A 23,951-nucleotide genomic window follows, 5' to 3' on the forward strand; every position below is an offset into this window, starting at 1 on the left:
ATAAACCAAACAGTGGAACAACCAGTTGCTATGATATTCACTGACCACCAGGGGGCAGATGATCAATGCAGGAGCTGCCCCGTGGTGGTCACTGCACTCCCACAGGGATAACAACTCAGCCAGAAGCCCTGGGCCGGGCTCATGGCTGGCGAGCACAGCAGTTGTGGCAGGAGCCTTTTTCACCTCTGTGGCAGGTGGACATCCCTGGAGGGCTCCCAGACTGTGAGAGGGCGTGGGCCAGGTTGAGGAACTCCCCTCCCCGAGTGCAAGGGTTTCATGCACCAAGCCTCTAGTATTAGTATAATGTCCATGGAGACCTGTTATATCCTTAAAAGGTAGGCAAAATGCTTATTTCTGGCTAAATACTACATAGTAACAAATGCCTAGAAAGACTCAGTATGAAATGAGAATAAACAAGTGCTCTGACAAATATTTGGTATGATGTGAAGATTAATTCTACTGTTGACATTTGCCTTGTTAAATAAAATTTCCACGAATCCAACAAATAGTTTTCACATAGGTTTGTTTTTCTTCACATTTTGAATTATTAGAACTATTGGAGTTGGTGAGAAATGTTTCGTTTCACAAATATAATGAACAAAGAATACAGTAAGACTTTAGAATATTTTGCAAGATAAAATAAGTCATAAGATTTTTGAAAGAAAGCTTGAAAAGCTGTGGCCACTAACCAGAGCCAAGTCAGCCCTGAAGAGGGCCTTGTCAGCCAGCCCTTCCTCCCGGCAGGAGAGTGGGGGGTAGAGGAAGGAATCCTCCTTGGCAGAAACATAACCTTCTTCTGGAGAAAGCTGCAGGGAGAAGGAAGTCCAGAGAGTGAGGATGAGATCATGAAAAGGAAAGAGAACGGAAAGAGAGGGAAGAGGAGAGAGGGAACAGAGAGAAAAAGATAAAGGAGGAGAGAAAAAAAATGGGAAAGTTTTTAAATGAAACCACATGACTTTAACATAGAACATAAATATTATATTCATATTTAACATTTGTATTTAAGATGCATGAGGATATTTATTCAAATACCAACATCATCTACTAGGTAAGAATCCCTTTCAACTAAGTTTTTTCATTCTTCTCATAAAAGATGATCAAAATCAACAATATAACAACATAATATTTTATATCAAAGTAATCATCTGGTCATTTTTATCTGACAAATATTCTGGCTCAACAACTTCTTCACATAAAAATAAGGCAACTTTTAATACACTAACATCTGTATTCCAACCTCAGAGAAAATAGGCCAACACAGTTAAGACTAGAGGCCCAATGCACGAAATTCATGCAAGAAGAGGCCTTCCTTCCCCTGGCTGCCAGCACCCGCTTCCCTCTGGCACCAAGGATCTGAGCTTCCCTCACAGCCCTAGGAAGGTAGCCCAGAAGGACGTCAGTCTAATTAACATATTATTCTTTTATTATTATGGATTATTATAGATAACTGTCATGCCTACATCAGCCTGTATCATCAATTACATACCAAAGTATTTTGGGGGAAAAAGTTTCTCTTTTTGTTCCACAAATATAAGTTTGTTAGATAATAAACCTCACTAAATATAAAAGCTATTTTTTCATATTATTGCAATGCATATGAAATTTAAAATAGTGAGCATTCTCATGAAAGAAATTTATTTTGGAACTAGCTAGAAAAAAACAGTCTGCTTCTTAATAACTGGCATGGATTCTTCTAAGGGCAGTAAAAATAAATATGGAATTGTTTGCCATTTTCTTTGTTGAACAAAAAGACCAGAACCAAATATATGGTCAATTGTAACACACAGGGTGGGGTAAAAGTAGGTTTACAGACATGAGTATGTGAAACAGTTTTTTCTTATATTATTATTTATTGATTATAATATTGGAAGCCCACTTTTGCCACACCCTATGTATGCAGAGTCCCAATGGCCTATCTTCATTCTTACATCACCTTCATATTGATCTTCTGTTGTGATTTCTACAATTCTGGTTTGATTTCAGGTTTGATTTCAGAAAGGATTCTCCCTTCCTCCCTTTTTTTTTTTTAATAAATATATTTTCATAGGTTACCAATTCTTTGTGGAGTAAAAAGTGAGACACAAAAATGTAATTAACACTTAAAACATACTAACAAAGCTTACTACTTCACAGTCAACAAATTTTTCCTTGATGTTTATGCAAATATATCCGTGTGTCTGTGGTTTCTTAGGAGAAGGTATATTTGCCCTTTCGTTTAAGAATATATTTATATACTGGGGGGGGGGGGGGGGAAATCTCCCAGAGTGAGAATGTCTCTCAGATTTCACTGCAATTCAGTCTAAAGTGCTGTGCTGCAATCACTACACCTACTAAATGTATTGATATTATGTAAGCATGTCATTAGTTATTTTTAATATTGCAATAATTAATGAGAGGAGGGGTCTTCCCTCCCTCAGGAAGCCACCTGCTGATGAATCACTTTGGGAAGTTCATTTTCTTGCTTCCCAGTAATTAGACAACAAATGTGTTGAAATTGACAGAATGCGGGACTTCAAGCCACTCTACAGAGATTCTATTTATCCCACCCAAATTAAAGATCCCGCTGCTAGTTGTTAATGCTATTAATTTCTCTAATACTCTACTCTATTGGTATAGATATTCTGAGGCACTATTTCTTTGAAAATATTTCAATTCTGTATTATGACATCATCATCATCAAATACAAAAGGTCAAAAGTGAAGCACAAAGCAATGCTACAGATTTATTTCTGAACTTCCTGTCTAATTTCCTTTATATTAAAAAAATATTATTCAACATTAAACCTTCACTCTCAAAAGCCAGTAACAACTGTGTTGATAAAAAAGTACTGAAAGTCAAGATCTATCCTAAGAACATGTGAAGCTAAAAATAAGCGCACAAGCCACTTTGTTTGCAAATACTGAAAAGAATCGGTAAAATCCAAATTCTTACGGGTAAAGGCTTGGCAACTCCTATTTTCACCGTTCCTGCCGGGGCGCCCTTCAGGGCCTGCACAGCTTCCTCCAGACTGCTGTTCTCCAGGTGCACGTCGTTGACAAACATGAGGCGATCACCAGGAACCAGGCGCCCATCCTTCTCAGCAACGCCGCCAGGAACCAGAGAACGGATCACGATCACAGTGCTCGTTGGGTCTACGGGGTCCTGACAGACGAGATGGAGAAAGGACAGAGCAGGCAGCTTCATTTCACACTGGGAAATACGTTTACAGGCGGCTCCCCCTGCCCTGTGATGGATGGGTAACTCTTTCCAGTGTCTTTGAAAAATTCCGTTAACCCTTCTAATGAATTATCTGGGCAAAAGTTCCTTCCACTCTGGAGTTTAGGAAGCACTCACCCCAAACAAAGCTCCCATCTCTTGGCATCGTTCCTGAGTTGACCTTTCAAATTGCACAGATAAGTTTAAAATAATTTTAACTTTTGTCAAATTTTATAACTATCATCTGAGGGTAGACAGATGTCAGATATACGAATTATTAACACCAGCATTTGTGTAATAGAAAATAACTGCTCTGGAGCACCCGTAGTTGTGAGTATACTGAAGGTAGTAGGGCCACTCTCTTGAAATAAGGAAATGGAAGGAGTGGCGGTAGAGAGTTTGGTGATGCCGTGGAAGACGTACAGCAACGTTGCATTCGCACAGGCTCCAGAATCAGGCCGCATGAAGGACACGTCCCGCGGGAGACATGGGAGACGGCGACTGGCTCAGTATTAATTAATGAGGAGCAACGGCTGTCTCTCTCCAATGGGCCACAGCATTCCCTCAGCTACTCACACCACAGAACACAGTGCTGGTAAGGCTGCAGGTCACGTTTGACCAATTTAAGCTTATTCACAAATTTAGTCAAATGACAGGAATACTGAAATTTATAATATAGCCAATTATAAAACTATTATTTACTTCAGACACAATAAATATCTAATAATTTCTGTCTTACCATTAAAATATGAACCATCAATTAAGTGCATGGAAATAACAATAGTTTGGACATACTCCCCAATGTCCAAAAAAACAACAACAAACAAAACCCCACGGGATTCTACAAAATTCCTAAAATGTATTCTGCGTATTCTTCAAATCCTCAAGAGTTACAATATAAAAGAGCTCAAGGAATTCAATGTTTTTAAAAAAATTCTTTATGATAATCAATGAAGCATATAAAGTACTAGTTGAAGGTTTTACTAGGAACAAGAAAATGCCTTTGATGACTAAAATAGTATCTGCCTTTTCTCTGCTATCAACAACATGCCTCCGTATATATCATCTTCTATTTAAAAAAAAACTGTTACAAGTTGGATAGATTTACCTGGTAATCTAAAATGCTAAAGCCAAGTCCTTTGCTGCCTTTCTCCAGCTCAATGTGCTGCACATCTGTCTCCCACATGGCCAGAGGTCCGTGAACCTTGGCTGCATCCTGACCCACATCGGGCATCTCCAGCGTGGGCTCCTCGGTCTCCGAAGACCCGATGAACTCGCCGAGATCTACATGAGGCTGGTGACAGACCAGACAGCTCTTATTTCAGAGGCAGTAGATGAGCGATACACATAACAGCACTCCAAGAAAAAGGGAGATTCTTAGTGTCTTTCCAGAAAAAAAAAAAAAAAAAAACACTCTCAAATAAGGGCAGCAATAATTTATCAGGAAACCCTTAGGAATTAAAGTTACTAGACAAGAAGAAATACCTAACTTATAACAGGCATTAAAATTAGATGGATTTTTGGAAATTTATATTTACTTTTGAAAGTACTGGATGCAAATCTGTTCACCTTTTTTATTGCAAGAATCACATTTATATCACATAAAATGTGTATGGTTATGTGGGGTACTATACAAGTTAGACTTACATTTATTATTCTACCCTATTCTAGTCACCCATGTGAATATTAAACTATACACTTTATTCTTCAAAGTTTTCAAAATTATTCCTTCAGTATAATGTAAATCAAATCCTAACATCATCTCTGGCTGTATCTTACATGGGATTTCACTTAGATTGCAAAGATACAAAGTCAAAATCATAACTTCAGGTATCTACTGTGAGTCTTCAGGAAAACTAATGAGCTCCATTTCTTGACATTTTGATCTGAATGGAAAAGAATGAGCAAACAGAAAAATGGGAGTTTCTGGATATCACAGAGTATTATCTGACATGTAATGTTACGAGCTCAAATTTCTCATTTTTTAAAGTATCAATAGTGTGCAAGTAAGACCAGTATATGCAGAAATGATGTGTACATTCATACTTTAACCATTCCCTGAGCAGTACTGTATGCCAGGTCCTGAGCTCAGTAGGTTACATAAAAGTATCACTCACCACAAAGATAGTATATACTTTTACATTCTTCAATTTTCTCCTCCATGAATGGGGACAATGTAAGTACTGACTTCATACTGGTAGTATGAATAAGGTATATAAGCATGTTGTGGGCAATGAAATAAAATATGCCTACATGACCTTATTTTAGCTGCAGAGTAATGCTCCAAGACAGGCAACATGACCTACATTGCACAGAGGAAAAAACTGAGATTCAGAAAAGTGAAGTGACTTGCCCAAGGTCCCAGAGCTGGGAAGTGCCAAGCCTGATTCACACCCAGGTCTGTCTGACCCCGAGGTCTATCTTTAAAAGCCATGGCGTAATATAAGGAAACCAAACACCCAATAAAAAAGAGGCCTAAAAACAATTTCAAACACCACTTATACTTTCCATATTCAGATTGGCCTCCTATCCGTTATCCAATACCTTTTCTGTTAGCTCAATGTCACACAGGTCCAGGCTGTCCAGTTCTGACTGGGCGGTGGGGGGCACAGTGCGGCGGCAGCACACCATGGTCACGTCTATCGGCAGCTCCTTTAAAATGTTCACCACATCCTGGTGGTTTTCCCCAAGCAGTGTGATGCCATTCACCTGAGGAAAAAGAGAAGTTGTCCAAGAAAGAACTTCTCATAGCATGAATATTCTTTAGAGAACAATTTTGCACTAAGTAAATACAAATTTTACTATTACCACAGTTCTCCTGTGAACTATAGTTAGACTTGTAACAATACTACTGCAAACATTTTACGCACAAGGTTAGAGTCTGTTGGAATTGGACCTTCTGCAGCACTCAGAAAGTGCTCACCAACTTTGCATCCACGTATGATCTCCCAGAGTAGTAGTTTGGAAGAAAGACTTAATAAAAAACTTCCTCAAAGGATGAATGGGAAAAATGGATTATTTTTAAAATTTACATTTTATGTTATTATTAAGAGAAAATGTCAAAATGGAAAATGGCACATATTGTGCACTAGCATGCATTTTATAAAAATGAGGAAAAATAATACATTCAAACTTTAGTATTTATGAATTAAAAATATCCAGAAGGTTGCACAGAAACAAATGTAATTAGTTAATGAAGGAGATAGAAACTGGGTGAATTGGAATAGGAAAAAAAGGCTTTTTATTGTAAAGCTTTTGCATTCTTTGTGATTTTGAAATATGTAAATGTATTGCATATTCTAAAAATTGAATAAATGTTTTAAAATTTTTTAAGAAGTTCTTATAGTTCCCTGTAATGAAAACAAACAAACTCAGCATGGAATTAGGTCTGAAAATCAGTTCAAATACAGATTTGAAATGTCTGCTTCGGGTTGGATTTTATGTGTAGATCTCTCTTGAGTGTCCTTTAGAGGGAAAATTTAAATAAGAACTTACTTACCATGAGACCTCCTGCAGCCTTTTAAGAATTCTACTTGGGGAGGGAGGGTAAAATGGCATAGCTCCTTACCTCCAAGAGCTCATCTCCACTGAAAAGCTTCCCACTGTGTCCAACAGGACCTTCCGGTAGAACAGATCGGATAAAATGATGTCCCACTGTTGCTTCCAGACTTATCCCCAAACCACTGTTCTCACTGAACTTGCTCACTTGGGCGACCTAAAAAAAGAAAAATCATCACAATTCTAATATTCTTTTATTTTTTCTCATATATGTATTTTACTAGTGGCCCAGTGCATGGATTCGGGCACATTGAAAGGAAATTAATTAGAAGATGGCTGGCAGGGCAGGACTGGGTGAGATGGGCCAGACACGTCTTGGAGCCAACCTTTCCTGGTTCCTTCCTTGCAGGCTGCACCTGAGGCAGCGCTGGGGCTCAAAGGGCTTCTACTGAGCGAGCGGGGTCCTGCTGGCAGGTGGGGTCCCTCGGCCTGGCCTGCAGGGATTGGGCCAAAACCCGCTCTCTGACATCCCCTGAGGGGTTCCGGAATACCAGAGGGAACTCTGCAAAGCTGCTGTCTTACAGGGTGTGGAACGCAAATGCAAGCGTGCAGTAAACCTGACGCTGAAATCTAATGCTGGATGAAATCCTTCTCACTTCTTAAATCCCATTCTATATATCACCTCCCCTGAGAAGTCTCCCAGTACCCCACTCACAATGCCCATCAATCCTCCTTTCTACTGCACCACTCTCCCTATGATTACGTTTATGCTGTTCAACTACGCAGCCAACAATTTAAAGTCAGATCTACGTCTAATTTACTTTTGAGAGCCAGTAAATAGCTTAGTTCTTTTTTACTTACAGCACACTTCTGCCCTTGACAGACTGGGAGTGCCATGTGCACAAAGGCAATTAAAAGTTCCCAGTCTCAGGTCTGACATCTGACTAGTCAACACTTGGCTAGTCAAAAGGTCCCCTTCACTATTCAGTTACCAGCAGAAGCGGTGGAGTCTCAGTTATGCAAACAAGCCTCCTCAAAGACGGAACATCTCAACTTTCTTTTCGTGTTAAATTAACCACAGTGAAGCCGGGCTTTATTGTATTTTTTCCTCAATGCAATTTAGAATGGTAGTAACAGCTGTACTTACTCATTTCTTAACTGACTGTTAAGCAACTTGAATGTTTAAAAAAAAATGGTCATTGTCATGAGTATTCAATGAATATTGCTTGGCACAAAGTGCTCCAAAAATGTTAATTATTAATAATATATGAAATCTGTTGTCTTTTATCTCTTCTAATCTAGAGTTACATGGATATTATAAGCAATAATATAAATTCAACCTAACCTAGTATTACATTTTTCCTTTTAAAATCCCTAAAATTTGCTGGTGTACATCTAAAGGCTAATAATATGTGCCATTTTATTAAACCTCTTTTTAGGAAGCAAATGACAATTGCTATCCTAGCTATGAAAAGTATTAATAAATATAAAACATTCAATATGGCATTAGTAATATGAAAAAAGCAGATAGAAGTACATACCTCTTAAGTAAATATATGAGTGGTAATAGGAAAAGTATTTTTACAATTTTGTTTATAGGTCATGATTCATTTTTATTTTATCTTTAAGTAAATATTGTCATTCTTTTCTGATTCTTTCTATGAATCCCACTTAATAATCAGAAAAACAACCTTCCTAGTATCTATATAAGATATACTACCAGAAGGAATATTAAAACATTGATGATTTATGAGTTCTAAAACTTCAATGCCATTTATTTCAGTTTCCTGGTTACTATCAAACTTTCTCCAAATTGAATTTTTTAAATACCTGAGTCAGCACATTTAGATCTTTGAAAAAAACGCTGGGCATTTGCTACTTCTCAAAGACTCTTTATGACCAACACTTTTATTGCTCTCATGAACTTCTTGATCAAATAGTTACAAATGAGGAAGTTAGGGACCTACCACTATCTCATAATTAATTCCCATAATCCTTTGCCACTTTTTCAGGAGGGCAGCTTCCTGTTGCTGTGCATCTTCCATTTCTTCTATTTCAGCTAGCAGTAAGGGATACCCTGAAACAGTCAACACAATTACGTTAGTGACAAACCCACAAAAATTATCCTTATTTTAACACTCTGTACCAGGGGAGATCAGAACCTGTCTATCATACAAAGTGTGACTCATCATCCAACAGACGAGGTACCCTACTTCTCTTCATATTTAGAACCCTAACATCTGCATGTTCAAACACTATTTTCTTTTCTGAGAAGTCTTTTAAATCTTGACCACATTTCCATTAAAGTAGCCATATATTATCTGACATTTATTTAAATGAACCAGGACCCCAAGTCCCTCCAGGTTTCACTTGGTGGTTTTTGGTGTCTCTATAGTAAAAAACCATGCTGCCTTTTATGTTAGTTTATCTATTTCATTTTCATTTGGTTCTAGAGAGTAAAGAAGAACCCTGCCACACCTTCACAAAAACAGAAGAAATTAACAAATAATATATGCAACTCATGTACAATGAATACAAAAATAAGAAAAACTTGAGAAACAGAATGCACATTAAAATAAAACCCCATAATTGGAATTGCACTAATTGGTAAAAAGAAAAAAAAAATTGGAAAGAAATTCACTAAACAAATTATGTAAACAATATTGAGTTAAAATATTTAGCTAAAGTAAGAAACTGGTTGAAAAGAATTTGCAAGTCATATTCAAATATTTCCATATTTCATCATAGTTCTTCCTCATGAAGGTTGTCTTTTAAAAATCTCTACAAGGCACACGCTAAGTTAAAACTTCAATATCTTTTTTAGCATTCAAATTTCAAATGTAAAGAGTGTTGTAAAATTCAAATTTCTTAACTGCCTCCTATTTAATGGAATTAATGAGCTTTCACTCTAGGTCTATTCTGCACATCTTATGCCTTGAATTAATAAAATGATTTGATTTCTCTTTGAAAAACTGAAAATAATAAACTATATATATATATTTTTTTGATTTGGAGACTAGCCCAACCAAATGAGTATTTTCTTTTCAAAATTAAATTCAGTCCAGAGAGGCATCAACACGCAGGGGTGAACACAGACTCTTTGAACTTGATAAGGGCTAGACAGAGGAGTCAGCTCAGAGCCCTAACTCCTCACTCACCCTTTCTCTGACTCTGCTGTCCACCCAGAGCTGGGCAGTGACTCAAACAGGTGGGCTTCTGAGTGCACAAAGGGGGGAATCTGTATGCTGCTGCTAACAAATTTGAGATCTGTCTTCATACAACCCACATGCACAATCCTCCCTTGTCCTCCTTCCCCAACTGCCCCAAGTCAAAATTTCATACAGATTTAAAAAATCATTAAGTCCAGTCCTCTGATTTTACTGAGAAGCCAAATAACTTGTCCCGGCTCACACAATGAGTCAGATTTCTGTGGAGGTAGTACCTTACTCCCTTGTCTAGGGACCAAGCACTAGCATGGGTGCATTAGAACACAAGTTTTTCCAAAGGAATTTGGGAGTCTTGATTCTCAGTCTAGAGATTCTCAGCCTCACCCCTCTATCCTTGCACACAGAGCCAACTAAGTAGTCTGAGCTTCCAGACAATGCCCGCACCCATCCCCACTTACTATCTCATTTTTATCTTTTCACCCTACTCCTGATACTCACTTACACTTTAGCCTAAATAATTTCTTCACCTATTAGTGAAAAAATGACAGAATGCAATTAACACCAGTGGATCTTACACATCTCCCTCCAGGTATATCTTTGCAAACACAAATACTGCTTTAAAATAATAAAGGTAAATAAAATTTTCAGCAAAAATAAATAATTTAATAATGGAGTAGTAGATATTTTAAAGATCTACAAAGCTTCAAGAAAACTATTTTGTAGTCTTGTTCTTTGTTCAGTGGATTTAAGCTACTAAACTACCAAGAACAGCCTGACAGAGAAGAGAGGCACATAGCACACAGTGTAAAAAGATCACCACAGCATTCTGGCATAATTACATATTAAAACAATGTTGTTCTAAAAAATGTTTAAACAGAGTCATGGAAACCTGGTTTATAAGTGAAAGAAATCTCAGAAAGGCTTGATTTCTCTCTAATATTCCTTTTGGAACCAATTTCCTAAAATTAAAGTTCAGAACTTTTTTAAAAATGGAGAAGAAAAAGCCTCCCCAAATTGGAAAGTTTCGTTCCTAGTATCGTATGCTTTACAGCAGGGGTCCTCAAACTTTTTAAAGTGGGGGCCAGATCACGGTCCCTCAGAGAGCTGGAGGGCCGGACTATATGAACTACTAATTCCTACTGTAACACCTCAGCTGCGCTCACTGCCCAAAAAACCTGGCGGGCCGGATCAGACTCCTCTGCAGGCCGCATGTGGCCCGCGGGCCGTAGTTTGAAGACCCCTGCTTTACAGAGTCCCTTGTATTTATTTTAAATATGCTTTATAATTTTATGTTTGTTTATTCATTAAGATAGACATATTTTGGCTGTACAGACATACTGGGGTTGAAATAAAAACCATGTATTTACTGATTGAGTCCCAAAGGGTTGTTAGTTTTAAAAAATGCAGAAGAAAAGATCAAGTAGAAAATATGCCAGCTATTGAACTATTTTAATCTTCCAGAGCAATTAATCACATGTATAAATGAGGATTTACAAACATCTCTTTTTTGAAAGTGTTTTTCTATAATTTACAATATGTCCCTAGAGGCTTATGCACATTTATAAAAGTCATTTATCTATAAAGTATATAAAGCACAAAACAGCCTGGCTCCAGGTGTTTACCTTCTTCTTCAATGGGTACTATGCTGGTGTTTCTCCTCAAACATAAAGAATCTTCATCTTTTTCATAATTTTCTTAAAGAGAAGAATATTTTAGTAGTTATATCTGTCAGAGAATCACACATTTGAATTTTTCAAACCCTACTGTATATATTTGAATGCCTAAATGAGAAGTTGTTTTTGTAAAGAAACTCTTCAATAGCCACTTATTCTTAAAGGAATGTTCTCGTGTTAATGGAACAAAGAAGTAATAAATTCCTCCTGGGATTGGCCTTCCTGTCTCCTCCTACTGTGATAGGTAGTTTACACCACAAATACCCGGATGGTTAGCAGTTTGAGAAATGAAGCAGCACTTTCCAACCAACAGCCTGATTTCTGCCAGTAAGCCTTGAGCCCGGGAGCTTCATAGGGATGTCAGCGTTTCCCAGAAACACTCATGTGTAAGCAGGTTGTGAATGACATTTCTAACTGGGAAGTTAAAACCCATTCCTTCAAAGAAAGACTAAGGAGCCAGAAACATCCTGGGGCTCACATGCATAATCCAGGCAGATAGGCTCCGCCTAAGGAGAAAACAGGATGAGGACATTGAAAAAGTAAGGCAGGGACAGCAAGGTCAATGACTGTGTGTGTTTCCAACTCGGAAGTGGTGACTGAAAAAAAAGGACTGGAAGTGATCGGCTTTATTCTGAAGTCCGTTCTATAGTCAGTGAACACACATGGTTCCAGTTCATCCCAACTTTATTAAACTTCCTTTTAACTTGGTTCATACTAAATAGCGAAGACTAAAAACTATTCTTTTTTTTTTTTTTTTTTTTTTTTACAGAGAGGAAGGGAGAGAGAAAGAGAGCCAGAAACGTCGATGAGAGAGAAACATCGACCAGCTGCCTTCTGCACACCCCCTTCCGGGGATGTGCCCGCAACCAAGGTACATGCCCTTGACCGGAATCGAACCCGGGACCCTTCAGTCCGCAGACCGACGCTCTATCCACTGAGCCAAACCGGTTTCGGCTAAAAACTATTCTTTAAATGATTTTAGAATTAGAAAAACAATGAAACGCTGTAAAGGTGTAACTGAAAACCAGGCAACACGGCATTACCTTTGCTGACGCTGGCATTAGCAGGAGACAAGACCACATCTTTTGTGACGTCCTTCCTTGCCGTGAGCTCAGCTTCCTGCTCCGTTCCTTTCCTCATCAGTGTCAGGTGCACGGTCTGTCCCGTGTGCCGCAATACCTCTACGGCTTGTTGGTTGGTAAAACCCTGAAGGTTTGTACCATCGACCTGGTAAGAACGAGGCATGTTAAAAATTGAATGGATGTTTGTATTAAGGTTCACCAGATAGGCAGTTACTGCCAGTCAGCATGAGAAGAATGGGGAGTGAGGATTCCCCTGGAAGGAAACGGGCTGATGACTGTTTGGGGCCCAGGACGAGCGTACATTCACTGGAATCACTCAGGAGGGTTTTGCTTGTTTTGCCTATTACAGATTATGGGGTCTCATTTCTAGAAATTATGAGCTAACAGCTCCAGCATGGGCCCCAGGATTCTATATAATTAAAAATATTTTGTTTCTACTCCTCAGGTGATCTGGATGCACCGTCAAGTCTGGAACCCAGTTTTATGCAGGACAGAAAAGCAGAGAAGACAGTGACAAAAGTGGTCACTTAGATTGCTAATGTTTTCCAAAGTCATTACACACACACACACACACACACACTCTCTCTCTAAGAAAAGGAAAGACAATAAAACTTCACTTCTTTTAATTTCCTTGCCTCTTCAAAAAAACTTATGTGATTTTTTCTAGTTCACAAATGACAAGACATTTGAAGAGGCCCCTGTGAGCTTTCCAAACTGAAGATATAATCACATGAACCTACTTGCCTTACACAGAAACTCCTTAGGACAATCGGTGCTCCCATCTCTCTCTCTCAGAATGGCCTGCGTCACTGTCCTCACACCCCATCCCTATCCTCATCCTGAGCGATGTGCCTGCTGCTCTGTCCTCCAGCCACCAAGGCCTCATTTCCTTTCCTCTGACACATGGGGCTTCCCTCAGCCACGAGGCCTCTGCATGCTCTGTTCCTCAGTCCAGGCTCTCTGGGCAGCCCGCTCCATGCATGGTCTCTCTTATCTGCTCACTTAGAAAACACCTACCATGTCTTAGATCTCAATCCAATAGTTATTCCACATTGACCTAGCTTGTTGTCCCAGACTACAGTTAAAGCTCCCCCATTAGCATTTCTCCTTCACAGCACAGGATTTTAATTTTAAATGTCAGTTATTACTTGGTTTCTGACTGCATGCTCCAAGAGGACAGGCTCTGTGTGTCACCAAAACACAGCGCCACCTGCCAGTTTATATTCATCCCTGAGTAGGCAGAGCCACTAACTGGTGTCAAATATTGATTTGTAAAGCAGATTGCCTTTTGGAATAAATAAAAGCATATTATAATACCTTATTTCTAAATATTTGTACAGTCACATTGAAAACAATTAGGAAAAGAGGAACAATACATTCGATGTTGAAATTTAAAGTCGCTGACACTTATTTTGAATTATGAAATGGATTTAAATGGCTGTGTAGGTGTCAAGCTTTTTTAAGCACAGTGCTGGTCACATCTGACACTCAAATATTTACTAAACATATGAGAATCAGAGTAAGACATAAATCAGCAGTCTCCAAGATGAAGTTCCCTTATGGCAGAGGTTCTAAGAAGTAGGTAATAAAACTTTTAATTAAACATTTAAAAATCCCATTTGTTTTACATACACACATATAATGTACATATTCTTTATATATGAAACAATGAATAGTACACATATAAAACAATGTATATCATGTATACACAAAGAGAGGAGAAAAGAGAAGGATGGCAAAATGTTAATACTTGCAAGTTATTTAAACTTGTATAATATTTCTGAGCTACATAAAAACTTGAACAAATGTCTAACTCTCTCCTCTTTCCTCATACCTCCACCCTGTTGATTCGCATTTAGAAAGATCCTATATAATAAAAGGCTAATATGCAAATTGACCCAATGGCAGAATGACTGGTTGCTATGACGCTGACTGACTTCTAGGGGCAGATGCTCAATGCAGAAGCTGCCCCCTGGTGGTCACTGCACTCCCACAAAGGGAGCACAGTTCAGCTAGAAGCTGGGCTCATGGCTTGTAAGCGCAGCAATGGTGGTGGGAGCCTTTCTTGCCTCCATAGCAGGGCTAAGAATGCCTTGGGGGATGTCTGCATTCTGGCTTAGGCCTACTCCCCTAAGTTCTATTACACTTAAGCCAGCAGGCTGACATCCCCCAAGGTTTCCCAGAGTGCGAGAGGGTGCAGGCCGGGCTGAGGGACCCCGCCCTCCCGTCCCAATGCAAGAATCTCGTGCATTGGACCTCTAGTGTGTGTGTGTGTGTGTGTGTGTGTGTGTGTGTGTGTGTGTGTGTGTCTAATATTAATATTGCTATTTGCCCTTTCTCTATAATAGAAGTGTCAGATATGAAACAAAATTAGTAAAATGTATATGAAAATCTTCCTCCTGTCAGAGTCTGAGGCATTCCACGAAACACAGAATCAAGTCCCCACCCACCCAAGTAAAAAGACCCTAACTAGTAATTCCAAAATATACACTATATGCAGGAGGCCATCCCAAGCTAGGAGGAGCATGCAGCAGCACAGAATTACATATATGTTATAAAATCACAGCATACACAATGTGTGTATATACACAATCCCAACCAACTCATGGCCACACAACAAACACAGAAGACAATCGCCCAGGACAAAGGGCAAAGGCCCCATCGTGATGCTCGAGCACTGGCTTTCTCTCTATTTTATTAATCTTAAGTGAAACGGTAAATCTGAACTTTCCCCTTCCTTCTTGATTTGCCAATTCCTGAGCCATCTGGATAAAAACCTACACAGTCTTCACCAGGACCCATCTCAGCTTCCATTTATACCAGCATATTTATTACTGACAGTGACTAAAGGTCACAACATGTGGAATTAGATGGCCCAGTCCAAAAGAGGGTGAGTGCTCTGAAGCTTCGATGCAAGTGCCTTCCAATGAAGTCATTATTGCAGTGAAAAGAAAAAAAAGTATATTTCCTGAAACTTCCCTTCAAAGAGATTCATATTTCCTTGTTTTTATGGAAGTATGGATTATAGTTACAAAAAAAATATCTACCTAAAATGAAAAACATAACTTATTGTGATGGCAGTCAATAGAATTGACAGAAAATGGAAGACAGGAACATACCATTTTTCCATATTTCAGAGGAAAAGATTAAAGAGATAAAAATCATCAGCGGAATAAGACTAATAATATAGTCTAATCCTAATAAATTAACATAATTATGAAAAGAATTCACAAGAAAAGAATAAGTGAGGGGGGAAAATCAGATTAGGAGGTAGGGAAATTTACCTGAGTCTACAAATCAAAGAGGTACATGAAAAACCAGAAAACAAAATGAAAAATGAAAACACTTAACATCTGTACATATCCTGGTATAATATTTGGATATCAAAGATTAAAAGAAAAAAGAATCCACCTTAGAGGCAGAATAAGCAGGCTATCCAGAGAACTTATGGTGAAGAAATGATGAACTGGGAGCTTTATACTCAGTGTAATATATGTGAAAATGAAATTATGGTTGAGATGCTACTCTTATCCATATCCCCATGCTAAACTAAGTTGTGAGACGGGCCATCAAGAAGAAATTTAAATTAAGTGGTTAACAACTAAATGTTGTGTACATTTAGGACATGAAAGAACTGAGTTGTTAAAGTAAGGGAAAATTTAAGAGGCCTGTTTTTGTTTTAAAGAGAGAAGAGTTCTGAGTCTTTACCACACCCACTTAGATGGTTCTTCCTTGACCCCAACTCAGAAGAGCTGTGTCACCTCAAAGAGGGAAGGATGCAGGGGATTGTTATAAGAATAAGAAAAAGGCTTTGACTGTGAAGCAAGAGAAAATTGCTGTTATGTTGGGGACTGCTCAACAGCCTGACTTGGTTGGAAAAGATACCAGAGGAATGCCACTGCCATGGAAAGCCAGGCTCAGGCCATGTTGAAACCCATCAAGGGCACACAGTACCCCTCAGGAACAATGGCACCCAAAAGAATGAATCTGTGGAGTAAACTGCTGAGAAACAAAGGGCCAAAGGGAAGAGTAAGTTGGGTGAAAAAATCACCATTTGCTATGTAAATATCTCTACAAATATCTCTACAAGGATCTCCCAAGAAAACAAATGTCAGAGATGGTGGTAGCACCAAAGAAACTGCTCTAATGAAATAATCATGGACTTTTTAATTCCAGACTTCAGTTCAAATTACTTATTATCTCCATCCGTAATAAAGGACTAATGGTACTTCCCAAAATTACAGTGCATGGCACTTTGGACCAGGAAAATACTCATAAGCTGATATGATTAGTAGCAGAGTGAAGAAGTGATTAATGAACATGACAACCCCAAGCTTTCATGGGAGCAGTTTCTGTTCCATATAATTAGACCCATCATACCTATGAGACAAGGTCACCAGAGCTAAACCAGACCCCAGACCAGCTCTGGTCCCTCATCATAGAAGGAAGAGTTAAACCGTGGCTTCACATCCAATGGTGCCATGGACAAGACTGCAGTATCAGAAAATTGCCTTTGCGTTATCTCAAGAAAAGATCTAACATTCTCACAGTACACAGTACAGATGTATCAATTAACAGGAACAGTTATAGGGAGAAAAACTATCTAGAACAAGCCAAAAATCCCAGCTTCTTAGTACGCTCAATTAGCTGGCCAAGCCCTCCTCCAACACAGCCTATACCTATCTCACCTAATAATAGACAAACATGTAAATTGACCGTACCTCCATTATGCGGAGAGCCAATCAGAGTGAGTATGCAAATTAGAAAGCCAAAGATGAAGGCTGCCCAGCTGCTCCAGGTGGGGCAGGACGCCTGCTATGAGAGGGAGGGCGAGGATGAAGGGATCTACAGGAGCAGAGTAACACAGCGAAGACAAGACTGCAGACTCTGGAGTTTGCAGCAAAGACAAAGATGGCAGACTCCAGCCTGAGCTAAGCCCTGGGTCCCGGGTGCAGGAGGAAAACCAGTGCAGGAAGCCAAGGGAAGGAAGGCCTATTGTACAAATCTCTTCATGCAATGAGTCTCTAGTATGTGCAAAGTCACAGAACATACTAGGCAACATCTGACATCTTTCCATATTCACATGCTTGTTTAATAATATTTTAATTAATCATAACCTCATACTGCTTTTAGCCAAGTTCTCTGTATATCAATCTAAAAAGGAGTGTACGTATTTTTATTTAATGACAAGTTTGGCCAACTTTAAAAGTAGAGTCCTTTTATCATATAATTCTAACATACTGACTAATAAAGTGGGGGAAACTGTGTTCATTTATTCTATTCTTTTCCCCTGTAAAGTCTATAGTGGAACCCTAGGGGTCCACAGAGTACAATCTGTGAAACATGAATCCTACAAAAAAAATTTTAATGTTATAAAATAATAATTCCTCAAAATAGTAAGAGATAATTTATTAATCTCACCACCTCAACAATTATAAAATGAAAATAATGTATAGTTCAAAATAGCTGTTACCAAAACAGAGATTGAGAAAAACAAATGCAGCTGTGAAAACACAACTGGCGTGAAGAGCTTGACTATCAGTATCTCAAAAGTCCACAAGATGGTGATATTTTACATTAAATTAAGGCATAATCAAGGCATTTCATGATGCTCCTTAAGCATTTAAGGTGCTTCTAAAAATGTTGCTAAAAGTTAAAAATCAGAACATTGATGATGAATACAGGTGACTTCATTGCAAGAAAAAAATTTCACAAGAAGGCTGCTTCCACTTTTGGGTCAACAATTTCCTTTATCACTGACCTTGCCTAAGCAAAATTATATTTAAAGTTCCACTGATATAAGAATGAAAAGAATGACAAGGAGGAGGGAAGCTACTATGAGACTCTTTCAAATGTATAAGAGCCTCATTTCAGGCCCTTAATAAATACCTGCTTAATTTATCAAATTGCATTTAGGTGCAAAGTATTACGCTAGGTATTTAAAATTTTTTCATATGGTTTTCCTAAAAAAACTATACAAGAGATGTTTCCTTATTGCAATTTTGTAGGTAAAAGAAGCTAACTAAAACTTAAACAAAAAGGAATCATATGATTTAGCAATTCCACTAAGTATATATCCATGAAATGAAAACTTACATCTACACAAAACTTATACATGTAGGTTTATAGAGGCATTATCCCCCCCAAAAGAAGAAGCAACCAAAATGCTCATCAATTGATGAATAGATAAATAAAATGTGGTCTACCTATACAGTGGATTGTTATTCAGAAATGATGGATTTCTTTATATGCTGTAACTTGGATGAACCTTTAAAAATTATGCTAAGCAAAAGAGGCCAATCACAAATGACCACTTACTGTATGATTCCATTCACATGAAATGTCCAGAATGGGAAAATCTACACAGAAATTAGATCAGCAGTTGTCTAGCATTGAGATGATGGAGGAATTAGGGAGTAACTGCTAATGTGTAAGGGGGTTCTTTTTAGGATAATGAAAATATACTAAAATTGATTGTGATAATTGATACACAATTGTGAGTACCCGAAAACTACTGAATTATACACTTTAAATGGGTAAATTGGTTGTCATGTGATTTATAACTCAAGAGAATTTTCAAAAGCTTTCTAATGAGTTAAATTATACAGCTGAGGGGGAAAAAAATAAGGAGCTGTGTTTTCAATTTTTAATTCAGTATCAAATATGTATTTAGAGTCTGTATCTATTCACTCTCCTTTCCTCAAAAAAAACAAAAACAAAACTTAAAGTAGTTAATTTTCATTGTACATTAAAATAAAGATGCAATGGGAAGGCTCCTTATAGGATCCAGCAAGCACCATCTGATCTTTAGAGTCGATTAACAGCTGAACAGGTGCTCCTTTTGGGAGCAGTACAGAACTAAGCCCCAGAACTCAGGGAGTTGAATACAGGAGCAAATGTCAGAGATAAAGGACATTTCTACCTTTCCTGTTAAATTATGGTAGAAAACACGTAACATAAAACTTATCATCTTAACCTTTTCTAAACATACATACAGTTCAGAAGTGCTAAGTATATTCACACTGTCATACAATAGATCTCCAGATGTTTCATCCGGCAAGGTGAAACTCTGTACCCATTAAACAGCAGCTCCCCATTTCCCCCTCCCTCCCCTTCCCCCCAAACAACCATTCTGTCTTCGGCTTCTATGACTTTGACGACTCTAGGCACTTCTTCTAAGTGGAATCAAATAGTACTTATCCTTTTGTGACTGGCTTATTTTACTTAGCATAATGTCCTCAAGGTTCATCCATGTTGTAGGATGTGGCAGAATTTCCTTCTATGTATCATTAATTTTCCATTGTATGTACATCACAGTTTGTTTAGCCATTCATCCCTCGATGAACACCAATTGTCACTTCCTCATCTTAGCTACTGTGAATAATGCTGCTGTGACCAAGAACTATTCTATCCTAGCATTCTACTTTCTTATAATCCCAAGAAAACCCCAGATACTTAACTAAGCTTAAACAAACACATCTATATAATAAAAGCCTAAGCGACCATTACGACGAAACCAGCAGAACAACCGGTCATGGTGATTGGCACTGACCATCAGGGGGCATCTGCTCAACGCATGAGCTGTCCCCTGGTGGTCAGTGCATTCCCACAGGGAGAGCACCGCTCGTCCAGAAGCCAGGCTCACGGCTGGCAAGCACAGTGGCAGTGGCAAGAGCTTCTCCCACCTCTGTAGCAGCACTAAGGAGCATTCGAGCCTAGCGGAAAGGAACAGCGAGCAGGCAGGCAGAAAGGAGGGGTACCAGACTGCAAGAAGGTGGAGGCCAGGATGAGGGACACCCCCCAAGTGCAGGAATTTCATACACCAGGCCCCTAGTCTGTGTATATATGTATGTATGTATGTATATATATACTTAACCGTGTATGTGTGTGTGTGTATATGTATGTATGTGTGTGTGTGTGTGTGTGTGTATGTATATATATATATATATATATATATATATATATATATATATATAGTTAAGTGACTGCCTGTAGGTCTGACACTCACTGACTACCAGGGGGCAGATGCTCAACTCAGAAGCTGCCTAGCAACAGCATCTTTACAGAGTTCCCTCTCACACTCTGGAACCCCCTTGGGGGATGTCAGACTGCCAGGTTTGGCCTGATCCCCACAGGCCAGGCTGAGGGCCTCCACCTTCCGGAGACATCCCACTCACTCCGCAGATGCCCTTCGAGCCCCAGTGCCACCCTAGGTGCAGCCAGCCGGTAAGGGACCGCTAGATGTTGGCTCCAGGGTGTGTCCAGGCCATCTCACCCAGTCCCACCCCACCGCCATCTTCTAATTAATTTCCTTTCAATGTGCACAAATCCATGCACTGGGCCTCTAGCATTAAACTAAACTGGCATTCCTCAAAATGTCTTCCAAATCATATTAACATGTGTTTGAAGATAGAAAGAACCCATTATTACAGAAATTTAGGAAACACTGATGTAAAAGTGTTGAATAACTTTCTCTATTGCAGAACTTCTCAGTCTTTGATTTTTCCATGTGCATTTTGAATCCCTAAGAGAATATATAACCTGCAGTTTTTCTTGAAGTTTTTAACCAGGAAGCCCCTTTTGCAGGATCCTTTTGGTTTGTGTTCTAAGGAGGAGTTAGGTAGTAGTCCTGTTTCCAGTGAACACTGAACTGGAAGTTAGATTCTTTTGTACACTGCCTTGAATAACCACGTACTCAAAGCCTACTGAAGTTACCACAATAAGAATGATGGGTTGATTAGAGGGGCTGGACCTTTTCTTTATTCTTATATAGTCTTAGAGCTAAAAGTAGCCTTGGTGATGGAGTCAACAATAACAGTGTTGTTTTGCTAACCTGGAAGAAAATGCACACATCCCAAATTCAGATTCAAGCAAACCAAAAGTTATGACAACTGGTCTTTACCATGGTGTCTGCAACTAAAGTCTAACTATGACATGAATGTAACTAATGTATAGCTATTACATTCATATTACAACCAGAAATCAGATATATCACAAATTATTCACAAATGAAGCCCCACCTTTATAAGTGAAATCAGTAAAGCTTCTATTGAATGCTGTTAATTCCAAAAAAATAAATAAAACTGGTCAATGTAATGAGAGTCAAATTAACAAAGCAAGCTTAAATTAGTATCAAGCTAAATGTAGTTCTCAAAACTGTGTAAAGGAGGAGAATGCACTTCTCAACGATGACAATTAACAAGCAAAATTAAATGTGCTACTTACTGCTATAATTTGGTCTCCAATTTGGATTCTGCCATCATGTTCCACAGCACTGCTCTTTGTAATGCTCTTTACAAAGATTCCTGAAGGTTCTAAGATTGGAAATAGTTTATTTTCTTTTTACTATTTATGAAAATCACTCAAACAAATAATATCCATCCTCTAATATCCAAATATAAAGTCCTAATTTTGAGGAAATATGAATCAGCAATCCACACAAACAAAACCAGTAGTAGAAATAGGCCAGAGGATGAGACAATGGTTTTGTCTCATAAATACAAAATCACAATCACATACATTCACATATTATTAACTTGTTCCTAGAAAAGTTTTCAATCTGTTTATCTAATAATATAAAAATATACAAGCATGATTCAATAATTCATAAGATAATTGCATTAGAGGCAACTGTCAAGTTAAAAAATATATATCAGTGTTTAAAACTACCTAGTTTTTTATCTCCAATGTAACCAGCGATGGTAATTCCTAATCCTTGGACATTTTTAGTGAGTTCTACATCAAATGTCTCACTGTCTTCACTTTTCTGAGTGGAAGCATCAACCTAAAATAAAATAGATGAGTAAATACACAGAAAAATAAACAGGTAAATAAACAAGGTAACTCAAAAAGCCACATCTTTATTTTGGAATAAGGTGTAATTAGCTGTCAGAGAACTCTGCTGGAGGGTCACGGTGCGATTACTACTTCCGTCTCGATAACGTCGTTAACCTGCACTGAGCATCATTCCTTTGTGCTGAAGGGAATGTCAGCAGGAAACACTCCCCCTATCACAGAAATACAATACTGTTTGTGTATACAAAACTTCAGAAATCAAATAGTTTCTTATTATCAAATTCCATTCTCCAACATGCTCATCTGCATTTGTTATAGAAGGATATAGAAGGTTTAAAGAACTCACATTTTTAATTCAGATCAGGTTCAAATCTGGCTTTACTACTGAACTTTTCTAATTTTCAGCTGTCTATCAGGAATAAGGATAACAAGTGCAGCTAACATTTACTGAGGTGGGCACAACTGCTGCCAACTTTTCTCTGGGGAAACGGAGGAACAGAAACCTTTCCAAGGACAAACAGGAAGCATCCTAGCGGAGGCAGAATTCAATGCAGACCGGCTGGTTGCAGAACCCCGGCTCTTAAATGCTCAGCAGAATGTAAAGCCCCAGGGAATGATGGGGCCCCTGTGTTCTCTCAGGACACTTTGCTACTATTATCCCAAGTTAGTAGTTGATCCTAAGTATGCCTTCATCTATCCTTCAGAAATATTCTTAATAGACTGAGTATTTTTTTAAATATATTTTTACTGATTTCAGAGAGGAAGGGAGAGGGAGAAAGAGACAGAAACATCAATGATGAGAGAGAATCATTGAATGGCTGGTTCCTGCACGCCCCCTACTGGGGATGGAGCCCAAAATCCAGGCATGTGCCCTTAACCAGAATGGTACCCAGGATCCTTCAGTCCACAGGCCAACACTTTATCCACTGAGCTAAACCAGCTAGGACTGATGATTTTTTTTTTTTTTTAAATCAGTAAAATGTACCCACGAACCATTTAAAATGGTCTCTGTATTTGTTCTGTAAATTCATACTTCAATTGTAAAAGCTATTTGTAAGGAAAGAATGCCTTTCTACTATGACTTCCTTACTTCCTGCAATGATAGCTGAAAGCAAGTTTCTCTAACATGGAGCATTGCTATTAATTCTATATGGGCCTAAGGGCAAGAATCCCTGAATTAAGTATTAGTGGATTAATGCAATAAGTTCTCCTTAAGCTATTGGCATTATATACTAAAGGGGTGTCAGTATTTTACAGATAACGCTAAGAAGATCAGGACAGAATTCAGGCTATGAGTTTGAATAGACATGCTGGTTGGGGCTAGCTGGTAATGTTTTCTGGTTGTTGTTTTTTTAAGTAAACTCTGACTGTATCTCACTGATAATTCACCTAAATGACATATAATTTTATGGTAAAGTTTCACTTAGTTTTTCTCACTGCACATAATTATCTGTGCAAACTTAGCAAAAAGTTTAAAGTTTAGATAATTACAAGAAAATGACAGGATGAAATCTGCTTCAATGGAAACAAATGTGTTTTCT

General features: G+C 38.4%; 1 protein-coding gene across 7 annotated transcripts in view; it reads right to left on the minus strand.

Moving 5' to 3' along the window:
• MPDZ (multiple PDZ domain crumbs cell polarity complex component) overlaps positions 1 to 23,951 on the minus strand; it is a 156,963-nt gene that overhangs the window by 73,918 nt on the left and 59,094 nt on the right. For 6 of the 7 annotated variants that reach the window (XM_084898209.1, XM_084898206.1, XM_084898212.1 and 3 more), the window contains exons 9-18: positions 22,285 to 22,399; positions 21,841 to 21,929; positions 12,577 to 12,760; positions 11,483 to 11,554; positions 8,661 to 8,770; positions 6,764 to 6,910; positions 5,740 to 5,904; positions 4,304 to 4,489; positions 2,932 to 3,141; positions 690 to 806 (exon numbers count right to left, since the gene is read on the minus strand). In XM_084898209.1, the coding sequence (XP_084754335.1) occupies positions 690 to 806; positions 2,932 to 3,141; positions 4,304 to 4,489; positions 5,740 to 5,904; positions 6,764 to 6,910; positions 8,661 to 8,770; positions 11,483 to 11,554; positions 12,577 to 12,760; positions 21,841 to 21,929; positions 22,285 to 22,399 (1,395 nt within the window). The remainder of the gene's footprint in view (positions 1 to 689; positions 807 to 2,931; positions 3,142 to 4,303; positions 4,490 to 5,739; positions 5,905 to 6,763; positions 6,911 to 8,660; positions 8,771 to 11,482; positions 11,555 to 12,576; positions 12,761 to 21,840; positions 21,930 to 22,284; positions 22,400 to 23,951) is intronic. The other variant, XM_084898211.1, reaches the window with a different exon arrangement.

The sequence above is a fragment of the Pipistrellus hanaki genome (assembly GCF_964339955.1).
Source record: "Pipistrellus hanaki genome assembly, chromosome: 11".
Taxonomy (NCBI): Eukaryota; Metazoa; Chordata; class Mammalia; order Chiroptera; family Vespertilionidae; genus Pipistrellus; species Pipistrellus hanaki.